The sequence below is a fragment of the Salvelinus namaycush genome, chromosome 13 (assembly GCF_016432855.1).
Source record: "Salvelinus namaycush isolate Seneca chromosome 13, SaNama_1.0, whole genome shotgun sequence".
Taxonomy (NCBI): Eukaryota; Metazoa; Chordata; class Actinopteri; order Salmoniformes; family Salmonidae; genus Salvelinus; species Salvelinus namaycush.
The window spans coordinates 21416060-21432393 of NC_052319.1; the positions used below are offsets into that span (position 1 = coordinate 21416060).

The 16334-nt window shown below is 40.8% G+C and overlaps 1 protein-coding gene across 3 annotated transcripts; it reads right to left on the reverse strand.

The window, feature by feature from the left end:
• Window positions 1-715: 715 nt before the first annotated feature.
• LOC120058321 (sterile alpha motif domain-containing protein 9-like) lies at window positions 716-15299 on the reverse strand. Of its 3 annotated transcripts, none has more exons than XM_039006903.1 (5): window positions 15173-15299; window positions 11920-11979; window positions 10938-10992; window positions 10764-10834; window positions 716-5537 (listed from the first exon to the last, which is right to left on the reverse strand). In XM_039006903.1, the coding sequence occupies exons 4-5, from the start codon at window positions 10767-10769 to the stop codon at window positions 996-998; spliced, it is 4548 nt and encodes a 1515-aa protein (XP_038862831.1). In that variant the 5' UTR covers window positions 10770-10834; window positions 10938-10992; window positions 11920-11979; window positions 15173-15299; the 3' UTR covers window positions 716-995. The 3 variants fall into 3 exon arrangements, with proteins under 3 accessions (XP_038862831.1, XP_038862829.1, XP_038862832.1); XM_039006901.1 differs by having other exon boundaries at window positions 11920-12323; XM_039006904.1 differs by lacking the exon at window positions 11920-11979.
• Between the last annotated feature and the right edge of the window lie 1035 nt (window positions 15300-16334).

Sequence of the window (16334 nt, forward strand, 5' to 3'; positions counted from 1 at the left end):
CCAATAATAAGAAGAGACTTGCTTGGGCCAAGAAACACGAGCAATGGACATTAGACAGGTGGAAATCTGTCCTTTGGTCTGGAGTCCAAATTGGATATTTTTGGTTCCAACCACCGTGTCTTTGTGAGACGCGGTGTGGGTGAACGGATGATCTCCGCATGTGCATTTCCCACCGTAAAGCATAGAGGAGGAGGTGTTATGGTGTGGGGGTGCTTTGCTGATGACACTGTCTGTGATTTATTTAGAATTCAAGGCACACTTAACCAGCATGCCTACCACAGCATTCTGCAGCGATACGCCATCCCATCTGGTTTGGGCTTAGTGGGACTATCATTTGTTTTTCAACAGGACAATGACCCAACACACCTCCAGGCTGTGTAAGGGCTATTTGACCAAGAAGGAGAGTGATAGAGTGCTGCATCAGAATGCAGAGTGAAGGAAAAGCAGCCAACAAGTGCTCAGCATATGTGGGAACTCCTTCTAGACTGTTGGAAAAGTATTCCTCAGGAAGCTGGTTGAAAGAATGCCAAGAGTGTGCAAAGCTGTCAAGGCAAAGGGTGGCTATTTGAAGAATCTCAAATATAAAATATATTTAGATTTGTTTAATACTTTTTTGGTTAATACAATATTCCATATGTGTTATTTCATAGTTTTGTTTATTATTTTACAATGTTGAAAATAGTAAAAATAAAGAAAAACCCTTGAATGAGTAGGTGTTCTAAAACTTTTGACCGGTAGTGTACATTTTTCTCATTTAGCAGATGCAGTTAGTACATTCATCTTAAAATAGCTAGCTGAGACAACCACATATCAGTCATAGTTAGTACATTTTTCCTTAAAGTAGCTATCAGCAAAGTCAGAGCTAAAAAGGGGGGGGGGGGGGGGTAAAGTGTGAGTGTTAGTTAATAATAACAGTAGGTTTATAATAGGATTCAATGTTGAACCAATTTTTAAGACTTAGGCCGGGATTGCATCAGTTATGCTCTTCTGGATGTTCAATATATGTCGTAAGCCAGTGGGCCTTTCATTGAGAAACCAATGACAAAAGATACTTTTTCTCCCTCCAATTTTCCACAAAGCTGGCTTTTGAACATTGGAATGACTTCAATCGTTGAGCCTGGGCTCCAGGTATGTGTCAAAATTAATTTTCTTTGTACCCATCCTGTCACCCTGCAAAGAAGCTCCTTGACCCTCTCGTGCTTCCATACTTTGCCATTTTCCCAGAGCGAAGCAAAGTTTTCTTGTGGGCTTACACACCTCTCAAGTTCTCCAAGGTGGATAAGACGGTCATAGCCCTGTTTCTTCCCCAAAAAGAAATGGACAACAGGCGACTTTCCATTCAACACAGATTTCATCTCGTTCCAGAATGATGTCCTCATCTGTGACACATAGCTTCCCAACTTCTGAGACTCCCCAGTTTGTGACACAAAGATCTGTTGTGGCCACAACAGAGCTACAGCAATGAAGTGCAATGCCAAGGTCTCACCATACGGGATTTGACCTTGAAGAACTTGGCAAAGAAGAACAATGAGGGTCTGATACGGGCGAAGGAGTTGAGATTCAGGTTTGACACAGCTTAGCACAACATTGGCATAGATGAAATTGACTATTTCTCCAACACTACTTTTAGGATTTTTACTCAGAATGAAGTCATACTGCCGGACTATCTTTACCATCATGTCAGTTTGGGTACCATTAGAGAGACAATTTAGAATCCCAGAGTAAGTATCAGCTTTTCTCATCTCCAAAAATTGCTTTGCCTTGTGAATTTGAAGCATGATGCTCAGGTTCTTGTTTTTAATCAATTCTGTGGAATCCATCATGCAAAAGAGGTCACTGTATAGCTGAAAGCATCGGAAGAGCTCCTGTCGAGTTCTTTCCTCTCGACTGTCTTTCAGGGTGAATTTGGAACCCAAATTGACATGAAAGCTGTCAAGAAAATCAAAATGCCTCTTCATGTTATATCTGAGGTTGTACAGAAGATCTTCAAATTCACGGAGAATGCAGTAATATGAGGCATGTTTGTGATGTCTGGAATCGTTCCTCGCAACATCTTGGATTGTAATTCTGTCAGAGAGAACTTCACTCAGAATATCATGACGGACATTGCCTGCAGAAAACACTGGACTTTTTCCCAGTATTTTGATGATGATGACCGCAACCTGGATTTCTCCAAGGCAACCTGCAGTGTTGAAAGGGCTGTTGTCTCTCTTGTTTTGTACTCTCAGAGTAGCCTCCTTCTTTGCAATTTCCTGTGTATCCCTGAAGGCCTCTGTTGCTGACTGGGCCATTCTAAGATAGCCTTTGAGCTTTTCAGGCTTCATGGGATCTTCTTTGTCACTTTGTATTGCACTCTTTAGCTCATGCTTGATCACTTGTGCAGATGTGTCAGAAATGTAGGAGTTATCTCTGGAAAGATCTTTCGCATTCTTTGCCCAGGTCTTTGCCTCCCTGAAATCCCTTTTCTTCAGGTATTGGTATCTGGCAAGAAGCTGAGAGATGATAGCATCTTTTTCAAAGCGCTTGGCTGCATTGAATAGCACATTTTCTTCAACACCCGGTGTCTCCTTTGCAATATCCTGGATGAGAGGTGAGAACTGAGAATCTTCACCCTTGACTGAGTGACGTCTTTTCACTAACATGGTGTGAACATCCTTCATGAGTTTGTCTTTGCCCTGTACGCACTCATAAAGTTTGTCTGTGGTGAGCAGTAGATCAGTGATCTCAGCTTTGGTTACACTGTTTGTTGTAAGCTCCTGCAAACAATACACGGCCATGCTTGAGTGGATCATTCTCACTGCCTCGAATACAACCTTAGCCTCCTCTGTGCAGCAGGTCACTAGAGTGGAAAACTTCCCAAATCCAGCCTTAACATCGGAGGATCCACTATGTGGCTTGGTCTGGAGGCCAAGAAACTCTTCACAGAGAGAGACTGAGAGTGTTGCACCCTTGCAGTAGACATTCAACAAGACCAGAACAGCAATGAGTTGTGCATGTTTGTGATTTATGTTGAAGCTCTTTAGGGTGTTGCGAGCCACACCCTGGATATACTCGGGTGAAAAGTTCTTCTTCATGATCATGAAAGCATAGAATGTGTCTGCATTCTTGTAGGTCTTCTCAATCTCCTCCAGTTTTTTCTCGAACTGCCTCTGCTCCATTTCAGAGAGGTTATTGCCAATGAACACAGTGTCTTCAGTTGATTCAGTCTTCTCCCAAGACTCAGCCCTCATGCAATTGAGTAGAATGACCTGCGGGGACATAGATCCAATGTCCTTCTTGACACATTCCTTCTCAATGAGCTGCTGCAAATCATATGCGTCATCCATCTCCTCAAAGTCATCTAGCATGAGCAACACAGGAATCCGGGACGATTGTTCTGTTGTCTCATACATCAGTAGCTTGACCACCTGCTCGGCAACAACAACATGATCAGCGGTTCTGTCCCTCAGAACAGCACAACGGAACTTGTCTTTCAGTGCCCATAATATATGCATGGCTAGTGTAGTTCCACCACATCCTGGGACATGCAAAAGTTTGAAGGACACACAAGCTTTTCTCAAAGAGCTCAAAGCTGGTAGGACAGTGTTCATGATGTAGTCGAACTTGTCCCGTTTGATGAATGACATGGATCCTGGCTGCTCAGAGAAATAGAAGTTCCACCATAACACCTTTCCTCCTTTGTAGAACTTCTCCTGTATGCGAGCCTTGTCTTCATTTCCTCCCTCACACTGATTCACACACAGAATATTCAGGATGTACAGGCTGTCCTCCTCTTTCTTTTTTAACATCACTTTGCTGCCTCCTCCACAGGGTAGGAAACGGCTGGATTTCCGATTGTCTGACCACAGGCTGAGGACGGTGCCATTAACCTCAGCAAAACTGAGCTCATATATTGATCTATCTTTAATGTCTAATCCATAGCGGGCTTCAATCAGGTCCCTCCAGCAAGTGAATCCTTCTTTATTTTCACAGATGCAAAGTATTTGCTCTGTTCCTCTGAGCTCCTGCCAGAATGTGCTGAAGGTCTCAAGTAGAGGGTCCATTTTCTCACTCACAGTAGACAGCAATATAAAAATAACCAGGAATCTCTTGTGTGGTAGCACATCTTTCCGGCACAGGAATGAAATCATATTTCGTACAGACGCTCCTTTCTCTATTAACCAGTCATCTACATCTGAAGGCATCTCTCTTTCAATATCCCCATTGCAGAGGATCCAGCTGGTGTTTCGAGTCAGTTTTAGCTTGCTAGCAATGTCCTCGACAGCCTCTGTGATTTTATATTGTACTGGCAAGTGGACATTTATTGTACTCTGGTCTTCAAAGTACTTCATCAATCCATGTTTTGTCGACTCAGGGTCAAAGTCCAAAACAGCAGTTGGGTTCAGTTCAGGAATAAATCCCAGGGATTCCAATTGAACTAAATGTGATTTGTTGGTCACTATCAAATACCGCTCGAAGTGGGACTTGTCTAAGGATTGGGATCCACCTGTTATCATTTCACTTAGTCTGGAGCCCTGGACACTACTTTTAACCACACTAAGGCGATTTTCCTCCGCTTGTTTTCTTAGCTGTGACAGCTGTGACACATCGTCGACAAACCTATTGTATTCTTCCATTGGCTTGGCAAAAGTGGTTAGTGCAAGGAGATCCCTGCTGCTGCTGTGATCACGAATGAAGAAGAGTTTTTTCTCCTCTTTCTCTGTTTCTTTGCTTTTGGACTTCCTCTTTGATTTCCTTGTATCCAAGCTGAAAACGTGATAGATGTTCTCTTGACAGATCACAAAGTCTGGCACGATGTCCACTTCTATCACATACTTCTCTGATGATGTCATATCGGGATTGAGAACCTCAACAAATCGAGGTGGTTTGATGCACATCTTGGCTGTCTGGATATGTTTATACTCAAAATGACCCTCAATGGCTTGTGGCAGAGCATTGACATATGCCTCTTTGTCCAGGACGCTAACTCCCAAAACTTGTCCATGAACAAAGTCTGGCTTGTCACCAACTCCAAAATGTATGGTGCCATTAGTGCGGCTATTCATGCAGGCTGCTGCAAATCGAATAACCTCATCAGTGAACTTGTTCATTTTGCTCTCCACAGCTGCCTCTGACATATGGTAGTATCCTTTATATTCATGACAGGGTTCGATATAGTCTGATGCACCTGATTCTGTTACATCAAGAACGCTGTTCACCTTGTATCTGCAGGCATCATGGTGTCGATGAAAAGGGTACGGCTTGCACGGTCTCCCAGACTGATTAGTTGTTGGGCTACTCAACTGCTCTTTCTTAAATTTCAAATGTTCATCCCTCTTGTGAATGATCAACTTTGCAGGCCCCAGTGTGACACCCACCTCTAGTAAATCAGATTTCTCTAAAAGTAAAAGACTAGGCCCATTAATGTTCTGCTGAAGCAAGATATCTGCAAATTCAACGTCCACACAAGCCTCGTTGAGAGCCCATTGTTTCACGTGATGTTTATTCCAATCCTTAATCTCATCTGGCAGGTCTGCTGGTTTGCCTTCCTCTTCATTCTGAAATAAAATAGGCTGATTTGATTGAAATTCATAAGCCATATAGATGTTAACAACAAAATCATTCACAATTGAGCAGGTTTACTCAACATTTGTTGGTGTTTTAGCGCATATTCAGCTCTCCTCACAAGCCAAACATAACAGATGTGTATACTACTGCAAGGAGTGTGCAAAGCTGTCATCAAGCCAAAGGGTGGATATTTGAAGAATCTCAAAAATAAAATATATTTTGATTTGTTTAATACTTTTTTGGTTACTACATGATTCCATATGTGTTATTTCATAGTTTTGATGTCTTCACTATTATTTTACAATGTTGAAAATAGTAAAAATAAAGAAAAACCTTGAATGAGTAGGTGTTCTAAAACTTTTGGTAGTGTATATAAACAGTTGGTAGTGTACCGGTAGTGTATATATACAATTGAAGTTGGAAGTTTACATACACCTTAGCCAAATACATTTAAACTCCGTTTCTCACAATTCCTGACATTTAATCCTGTGAAAAATTCCCTGTTTTAGGTCAGTTAGGATCACCACTTTATTTTAAGAATGTGACATTTCAAAATAATAGTAGAGAGAATGATTAATTTCAGCTTTTATTTATTTCATCACATTCCCAGTGGGTCAGAAGTTTACATACACTCAATTAGTATTTGGTAGCATTGCCTTTACATTGTTTAACTTGGGTTAAACGTTTCAGGTAGCCTTCCACAAGCTTCCCACAATAAGTTGGGTGAATTTTGGCCCATTCCTCCTGACAGAGCTGGTGTAACTGAGTCAGGTTTGTAGGCCTCCTTGCTCGCACATGCTTTTTCAGTTCTGCCCACACATTTTCTATAGGATTGAGGTCAGTGTTTTGTGATGGCCACTCCAATACCTTGACTTTGTTGTCCTTAAGCCATTTTGACACAACTTTGAAAGTATGCTTGGGGTTATTGTCCATTTGGAAGACCCATTTGCAACCAAGCTTTAACTTCCTGACTGATGTCTTGAGATGTTGCTGCAATATATCCACATAATTTTTCTGCCTCATGATGCCATCTATTTTGTGAAGTGCACCAGTCCCTCCTGCAGCAAAGCACACCCACAACATGATGCTGCCACCCCCGTGCTTCACGGTTGGGATGGGGTTTTTCAGCTTGCAAGCCTCCCCCTTTGTTCTCTAAACATAACGATGGTCATTATGGCCAAACAGTTGTATTTTTGTTTCATCATACCAGAGGACATTTCTCCAAAAGTACAATCTTTGTCCCCATGTGCAGTTGCAAACCGTAGTCTGGCTTTTTTATGGCGGTTTTGGAGCAGTGGCTTCTTCCTTGCTGAGCGGCTTTTCAGGTTATGTAGATATAGGACTCGTTTTACTGTGGATATAGATACGTTTGTACCTGTTTCCTCCAGCATCTTCACAAGTTCCTATGCTGTTGTTCTGGGATTGAATTGCACTTCTCGCACCAAAGTACGTTCATTTCTAAGAGACAGAACGCGTCTCCTTCCTGAGCGGTATGACGACTGCGTGGTCCAATGGTGTTCATACTTGCGTACTAATGTTTGTACAGATGAACGTGGTACCTTCAGGCATTTGGAAATTGCTCCCAAGGATGAAGCAGACTTGTGGAGGTTTCCAATTCTATTTCTGAGGTCTTGGCTGATTTCTTTTGATTTTCCCATGATGTCAAGCAAAGAGGCACTGAGTTTGAAGGTAGGCCTCGAAATACATCCACAGGTACACCTCCAATTGACTCAAATTATGTCAATTAGCCTATCAGAAGCTTCTATAGCCATGACATCATTTTCTGGAATTTTCTAAGCTGTTTAAAGGCACAGTCAACTTAGTGTATGTAAACTTCTGACCCACTGGAATTGTGATACAGTAAATTATAAGTTAAATAATTTGTCTGTAAACAATTGTTGGAAAAATTACTTGTGTCATGCACAAAGTAGATGTCCTAACCGACTTGCCAAACCTATACTTTGTTAACAAGAAATTTGTGGAGTGGTTGAAAAACGAGTTTCAATGACTCCAACCTAAGTGTCTGTAAACTTCCGACTTCAACTGTATATATTTTATTTTAGATATATATTTGCTGAGTTTATATATACACTGCTCAAAAAAATAAAGGGAACACTTAAACAACACAATGTAACTCCAAGTCAATCACACTTCTGTGAAATCAAACTGTCCACTCATGCTACCACTAGAGTGAAAGCACCGCCAGCATTCAAAAGTGACCAAAACATCAGCCAGGAAGCATAGGAACCGAGAAGTGGTCTGTGGTCACCACCTGCAGAACCACTCCTTTATTGGGGGTGTCTTGCTAATTGCCTATAATTTCCACCTTTTGTCTATTCCATTTGCACAACAGCATGTGAAATTTATTGTCAATCAGTGTTGCTTCCTACGTGGACAGTTTGATTTCACAGAAGTGTGATTGACTTGGAGTTACATTGTGTTGTTTAAGTGTTCCCTTTATTTTTTTGAGCAGTGTATATATAAACTCAGCAAAAAAAGAAAAGTCCCTTTTCAGGACCATGTCTTTCAAAGATAATTCGGAAAAATCCAAATAACTTCACAGATCTTCATTGTAAAGGGTTTAAACACTGTTTCCCATGCTTGTTCAATGAACCCTAAACAATTAATGAACATGCACCTGTGGAACGGTCGTTAAGACACTAACAGCTTACAGACGGTAGGCAATTAAGGTCACAGTTATGAAAACTTAGGACACTAAAGAGGCCTTTCTACTGACTCTGAAAAACACCAAAAGAAAGATGCCCAGAGTCCCTGCTCATCTGCATGAGCATGCCTTAGGCATGCTGCAAGGAGGCATGAGGACTGCAGATGTGACCAGAGCAATAAATTGCAATGTCCGTACTGTGAGACGCCTAAGACAGCGCTACAGGGAGACAGGACGGACAGCTGATCGTCCTCGCAGTGGCACACCACGTGTAACAACACCTGCACAGGATCGGTACATTCGAACATCACACATGTGGGACAGGTACAGGATGGCAACAACAACTGCCCGAGTTACACCAGGAATGCACAATCCCCCTATCAGTGCTCAGACTGTCTGCAATAGGCTGAGAGAGGCTGGACTGAGGGATTGTAGGCCTGTTGTAAGGCAGGTCCTCACCAGACATCACCGGCAACAACGTCGCCTATGGGCACAAACCCACCGTCGCTGGACAAGACAGGACTGGTAAAAAGTGCTCTTCACTGACGAGTCGCAGTTTTGTCTCACCAGGGGTGATGGTCGGATTCGCATTTATCGTCGAAGGAATGAGCGTTACACCGAGGCCTGTACTCTGGAGCAGGATCGATTTGAAGGTCACCGTCACGGTCTGGGGCGGTGTGTCACAGCATCATCGGACTGAGCTTGTTGTCATTGCAGGCAATCTCAACGCTGTGCGTTACAGGGAAGAGATCCTCCTCCCTCATGTGGTACCATTCCTGCAGGCTCATCCTGACATGACCCTCCAGCATGACAATGCCACCAGCCATACTGCTCGTTCTGTGCGTGATTTCCTGCAAGACAGGAATGTCAGTGTTCTGCCAGGGCCAGCGAAGAGCCCGGAACTCAATCCAATCTGGGACCCGTTGGATCAGAGGGTGAGGGCTAGGGCCATTCCCACAGAAATGTCCGGGAACTTGCAGGTGGCTTGGCGGAAGCGTGGGGTAACATCTCACAGCAAAAACTGGCAAATCTGGTGCAGTCCATGAGGAGATACACTGCAGTACTTAATGCAGCTGGTGGCCACACCAGATACTGACTGTTACTTTTGATTTTTACCCCCCCTTTGTTCAGGGACATATTATTCAAATTATGTTAGTCACATGTCTGTGGAATTTGTTCAGTTTATGTCTCAGTTGTTGAATCTTATGTTCATACAAATATTTATACATGTTAAGTATGCTGAAAATAAACGCAGTTGACAGTGAGAGGACGTTTCTTTTTTTACTGAATTTATATATATATACACACACACACTTACGTTCAAAAGTTTGGGGTCACTTAGAAATGTCCTTGTTTTTGAAAGAAAAGCAAAAAAAAGCAGATGCCTCACAAGTCCTCAACTGGTAGCTTCATTAAATAGTACCCGCAAAACACCAGTCTCAATGTCAACTGTGAAGACGCGACTCCGAGATGCTGGCCTTCTAGGCAATGTTGCAAAGAAAAAGCCATATCTCAGACTGGCCAATAAAAAGAAAAGATTAAGATGGGCAAGAACACAGACACCGGACAGAGGAACTCTGCCTAGAAGGCCAGCATCCCGGAGTCGCCTCTTCACTGTTGACGTTGAGACTGGTGTTTTACGGGTACTATTTAATGAAGCTACCAGTTGAGGACTTGTGAGGCATCTGTTTCTCAAACTAGACACTCTAATGTACTTGTCCCCTTGCTCAGTTGTGCACCGGGGCGTCCCCTCCTCTTTCTATTCTGGTTAAAGCCAGTTTGCGCTATTCTGTGAAGGGAGTAGTTCACAGCGTTGTACGAGATCTTCAGTTTCTTGGCAATTTCTCGGACACAATAGCCTTAATTTCTCAGAACAATAATAGACTGGCGAGTTTCAGAAGAAAGTACTTTGTTTCTGGCCATTTTGAGCCTGTAATCGAACCCACAAATGCTCATTCTCCAGATACTCAACTAGTCTAAAGAAGGCCAATTTTATTGCTTCTTTAATCAGAACAACAGTTTTCAGCTGTGCTAACATAATTGCGAAAGTGTTTTCTAATGATAAATTAGCCTTTTAAAATTATAAACTTGGATTAGCTAACACAACGTGCCATTGGAACACAGGAGTGATGGTTGCTAATAATGGGCTTCTGTACGTCTACGTAGATATTCCATTAAAAATAAGCCGTTTCCAGCTACAATAGTCATTTACAACATTAAACATTTCTACACTGTATTTCTAATCAATTTGATGTGATTTTAATGGACAAAAGAATTTGCTTTTCTTTCAAAAACAAGGACATTTCTAAGTGACCCCAAACCTTTGAACAGTAGTGTATATATACAGTACCAGTCCAAAGTTTGGACACACCTACTCATACTCACACCTACTTTTTTCTTTATTTTTTTACTATGTTCTACATTTTAGAATAATAGTGATGACATCACAACTATGAAATTATACATATGGAATCATGTAGTAACCAAAAAAGTGTTAAACTCGTACAGTAAATATTATTATTATTTTTGTTATGAATTCAATGTTAAATACCTCCATTTGGACTTGTTCAGCCTTACTGAAATCCTTCAGATCCTTGTCTCTGAACTGGTTTCTCAGTCAAACTGATGGAAAAATCGAAAAATTGTTTAGTACATGAAATGCAATAGTCAGTAACCCATTGAATAAGCCAGAGAGAAATACCATTAAACAAAAACCGTGATTTACCACATTGTTTTCTGTCTTCACCATTTCCGCATAACTGCTGTGCTGCTGCAACATGCTGTAAACATAAAACCAGGAGGGGTAGATTACATTATTGTGAAACTGTCTAAGGATACCACCAAAAACATTGTAACCAAGGTGTGGCGCACTTGCTGATCCAATCGCTTTAATGCCCCTCATTACAGACACAACCCGTTTCAATTAATATATATTAAATCATGAAGTGAAACAAAAGTGAACTGAAGCAATTCAGTTTAGATTCAGTCTCTGAATGCCTACTATAGCAGCCACTCCGTATAAAGCAAGACGTGGTTGGGAAAATCAGGTTGGTGCAGGAGAGAACAGACAAAACCGCAAATGTACATCTGATTTTTTTTTTAAATGCATTACTTTTACCATGTCATTTCTAAGTACCAAGTAAATACCATGTAACAGAAATACAATCTTAACTGCTGTTCAGTAGTCATTTCAATTAAGATTAATTGATTCTATAAAAATATAATTTAGGCCCATGTAAACAAACTGCCTTCTTGTTCAAATATGTGTAAACATGTTGATCTCATGGGCTGTCCATCATTGCATCCATACCAGCTCTATCTATCAATTTGAGAGTGGTTACATTTCTCCAGACCCATTTCTCACTTTCATAGCAAGTGTGGCAGGGCTGCATCTTGGCTGAAACACTAATTAAGAGGGTTGAGGCTTAAATTATTTAAAAAGTAGTGTAGGCCCCCACTTTTCTTATAGTCTAGGCTTTATATGTTAGGCTTCTCAAGTTTAATATGCATCATGTCAATGATTTTCATAATGCACGAAAATCGGTTCAAATAGGCGTTTTAATGGCATTAACTATAGAAATGTATGTAATATCCGGATAATGTATAGCCTAACTGCGAGAGGTGTTCAATACTTCAGACTAAACATATTTTATAATGTAAAACGTTGTCTATGTAGCCTATAACGTTACGTAAAACTGCAAACTTACCTTTCATTATTATAGCTTTCCTGATAGCAACTTGTTCGATTGGGTCGAAAGAGAATAAACCTAAGAATGCGGAAGATGGGGAGGGCGGTCTGTTAGCAATTTGGCAAGCTTTTGACTTCGCTGAAATATAGTGTAAACAATAGCAAGTCTTTCTAAACCAATTAAATTGAACACTAGTATAGAAATATTAAGACTTAGTTGAAATAGGTATTTTAAACGAGTATGTGTTATACTGAAAAACATATCATGCGGAGGTGGGCTTTAGCTGTCCGTCTCTTCTGGAAATGTTGTATTCCTTTCCCTCAATTCGGCGCGTTTCAGTTGAAACGAAACTTAATTTGAGGTGTATCTCACTCGTAAAAGGTGGCTTCCTCAATCTCATCATTTTATGTGCTTCATCTGATCTGAAAAGAGAGGATATGCACTCTTGATGTAGTCCTGTATTGTGTTTTATCCCCTGTTCTCTACACAAATTATATGGAAATCCAGACGAGGGATCTACTTTGCAAACATACAGTACCAGTCAAATGTTTGGACACACCTACTCATTCGAAGGTTTTTCTTTATTTTGACAATTTTCTACATTGTATAATAATAGTAAAGACATCAAAACTATGAAATAACACATATGGAATCATGTAGTAACCAACAAAGTGTTAAACAAGTGTTATAAAATCAAAATATATTTGAGATTCTTCAAATAGCCATTAACTTGATGACCGCTTTGCACACTTTTAGCATTCTCTCAACCAGCTTCACCTGGAATGCTTTTCCAACAGTCTTGAAGTTCCCCACATATGCTTTTCCTTTACTCTGCAGTCCAACTCATCCCAAACCATCTCAATTCGGTTGAGGTCAGGTGATTGTGGTGGCCAGGTAATCTGATGCAGCACTCCATCACTCTCCTTTTTGGTCAAATAGCCCATTCACAGCCTGGAGGTGTATTGGGTCATTGTCCTGTTGAAAAACAAATGATAGTCCCACTAAGCGCAAACCAGATGGGATGGCGTATCGCTGCAGAATGCTGTGGTAGCCATGCAGGTTAAGTGTGCCTTGAATTCAAAATAAATCACTGACAGTGTCACCAGTAAAGCACCCCCACACCATCACACCTCCTCCTCCATGCTTCATGGTTGGAACCGTTCATGCGGAGATCAGCTGTTCAATCAAGTTTATTTTATATAGCCCTTCGTACATCAGCTAATATCTCGAAGTGCTGTACAGAAACCCAGCCTAAAACCCCAAACAGCAAGCAATGCAGGTGTAGAAGCACGGTGGCTAGGAAAAACTCCCTAGAAAGGCCAAAACCTAGGAAGAAACCTAGAGAGGAACCAGGCTATGAGGGGTGGCCAGTCCTCTTCTGGCTGTGCCGGGTGGAGATTATAACAGAACTATGCCAAGATGTTCAAAAATGTTCATAAGTGACAAGCATGGTCAAATAATAATCATGAATAATTTTCAGTTGGCTTTTCATAGCCGATCATTAAGAGTTGAAAACAGCAGGTCTGGGACAGGTTCACCACTCTGCGTCTCATGGTGGTTGGAAACAAAAATCACAAATTTGGACCCATCAGACCAGGTAGGTCTAATGTCCATTGCTCATGTTTCTTTGCCCAAGTAAGTCTCTTCTTCGTATTGGTGTCTTTTAGTAGTGGTTTCTTTGCAGCAATTCGACCATGAAGGCCTGATTCACACAGTCTCGTCTGAACTGTTGATGTTGAGATGTGTCTGTTACTTGAACTCTATGAAGCAGTTATTTGGGCTGCAATTTCTGAGGCTGGTAACTCTAATGAACTTATCCTATGCAACAGAGGTAACTCTGGGTCTTCCTTTCCTGTGGCGGTCCTCATGAGAGCCAGTTTCATTATGGCGCCTGATGGTTTTTGCGACTGCACGTGAAGAAACTTTAAAAGTTCTTGAAATTTTCCGTATTGACTGACCATGTCTTAAAGTAAATGATGCACTGTCATTTCTCCTTGCTAATTTGATCTGTTCTTGCCATAATATGCACTTGGTCTTTTACAAAATAGGGCTATCTTCTGTATACTACCCCTACCTTGTCACAACACAACTGATTGACTACCTCATGAAGCTGGTTGAGAGAATGCCAAGAATGTGCAAAGCTGTGGCTTTGGGTGGCAAAGGGTGGCTACTTTGTTTTGGTTTTGGTTACTACATGATTCCATGTTATTTAAAAGTTTTGATGTCTTCAATGTTATTCTACAATGTAGAAAATAGTAAAAATAAAGAAAAACCCTTGAATGAGTAGGTGTGTCCAAACATTTGACTGGTACTGTATGTGCGCAAGATCACGCAGCATCGAGCCAGAGTTGTTAAACTTTGATGGAGATTGCTTGGTGGGTTTGCAGTTGTTCTGAAGTGTACATGTATGTATTTGCAGAATCAGCAAAGAGTTATTCAACTTTGATGGAGAATTAAACGTGAAAGAGAAGAGCACTGAGTCCTTCATCGATGAGCCATATGAGAGCCGTTACACAAGGTTTTGAACACCAACAAAATCTCGTTTAGGGCCCCAAAAATGCTAGGGGTTGCCCTGCATAGAATGCAACAGGTTGAACAATCTAATTGGTAAACTATTCTACTATGGGGTTGTCTGATTTTGCTGTTGCTTACAGGTGTTGTTGGCTGTGGAAAATTTAATGTGGACAAAAATGTTTCATTACATAGGCCTACTACCGGGATTCAGCTACACTTGGCTTAATTTAATACCTGGAGTAAACAAGTGGTGGGGTTGCATAAGGCTGAAACATAAATTAAGGGTTGTGGCTTTAATTATAAAAAAAATCAAAACTCCATGAAGAACCCTCTGTAGAAAGGGTTCTACATTGAACCCGAAAGGGTTCTACCTGGAACCAAAAAAGTTTCTTCAAAGGGTTCTCCAATGGGGACAGCTGAGGAACCCTTTAAGGTTCTAGATAGCACCTTTTTTCCCCTAAGAGTGTAGTGTAACACTTTTCTTGTAGTTTGCACCCTATATGTTAGGCTACTGTAGTTCAATCTGCAACATGTCCATGATTTCATAATACACGAAAATCGGTTCAAATGGACGTTTTAATGTCATTAATAATAATAGGCCTATAGAAATTTGACATCCAGATAATGGATAACCTACGTGCGAGGGCTCGTCGATGTCAAATGAGGATCGATATCAGACTGAACATGAAACATATTTGATGTAAATTATAATTATATTGGATGCTTTATTATAATGTAAAACGTAATGCAAACTTACCACTCATGATTACAGCTTTGAAAACAGCTTTCAACATGACATAGTTTGCTGGTCTTTGTGGTGAGAAGAAACGATGGTCCGGTGCTGAAAAGATTATGTTGAAAGGAGGAGAAAGATCTGAAAGGATGCAGAAGACTCAAATAATATCACGGAGAGGGCGGTCTGATGGCTAACATCTGACTTCACTGAATTAGTGTAAAACAATATGAAGTTGTTGTTGACAAATTCAATGTAACACTATTATAGAAATATGAAAGATTTTCAAAGACTTTGTTAAAATAGTTATTTTAAACGATTATGTGTAATACTGAACCTGCGTGCGGGGGTGGGCTTTAGCTGTCTTCTCTGGGCAATCCCTTTTCTCAGTTTCCTCAAACATTCGGAGCATTTCAGTTGAAACGAAACTTCACTTGGGGTGTATCTCAATAGTCCGAAGTGGTCCTCTCTCTGTCTTCTCTTTTTCATCTGTGCTACTGAGTTGAAAGGAGAGGATATGTCCATGATGTACACCTGTACTTTAAGTTAATATTATTATTTTTTACTATTTCTTATTGTTGTTGTATTGTCGAGAAGGAACCTGCAAGTAAGCATTTTGTTGACAATGTATACCATGTCTATCCCATACATAAGAATAATAAACTTGAAACGTGTTCTGTTCCCTATCCCTTTTCTCTACACAAATGATATGGAAATCCAGAGTAGGCATCTACTTGAAATTTATTCAAATGCAGACAAACCCAGCAAACAGCCTACAACCTTGAAGCTGAAAGCTCAGACCATTATTGTAGATCATTCTGAGTCCTCCTACCCTGGCCACAGGATCCTAACCAGCTACAGGACATGCATGCTGGACGAAGCTGAAAGCCAAGTTGGGGACATTGGTGAGAGGACAGCCTACTGTATGCTGCTCAATATAACGTACCATGAAACCTGATCGTATGACTAATTTGAACTTTGTTTTGCGACTACAAATGCAGTCCTGGAATACTCTGTAATAACCATAGATCCTATAATTTACTCTGTATGTAATTCTATGGTGATAATGTTATAAATACTTCATACACGTAATGTAAAACACCAATGTGTAGTGTAAACGGATCATCAGGTACAACTCAAATTGTTACTGTAGCCCAGCGAATTTATATAAAAAAATGATAAAAAC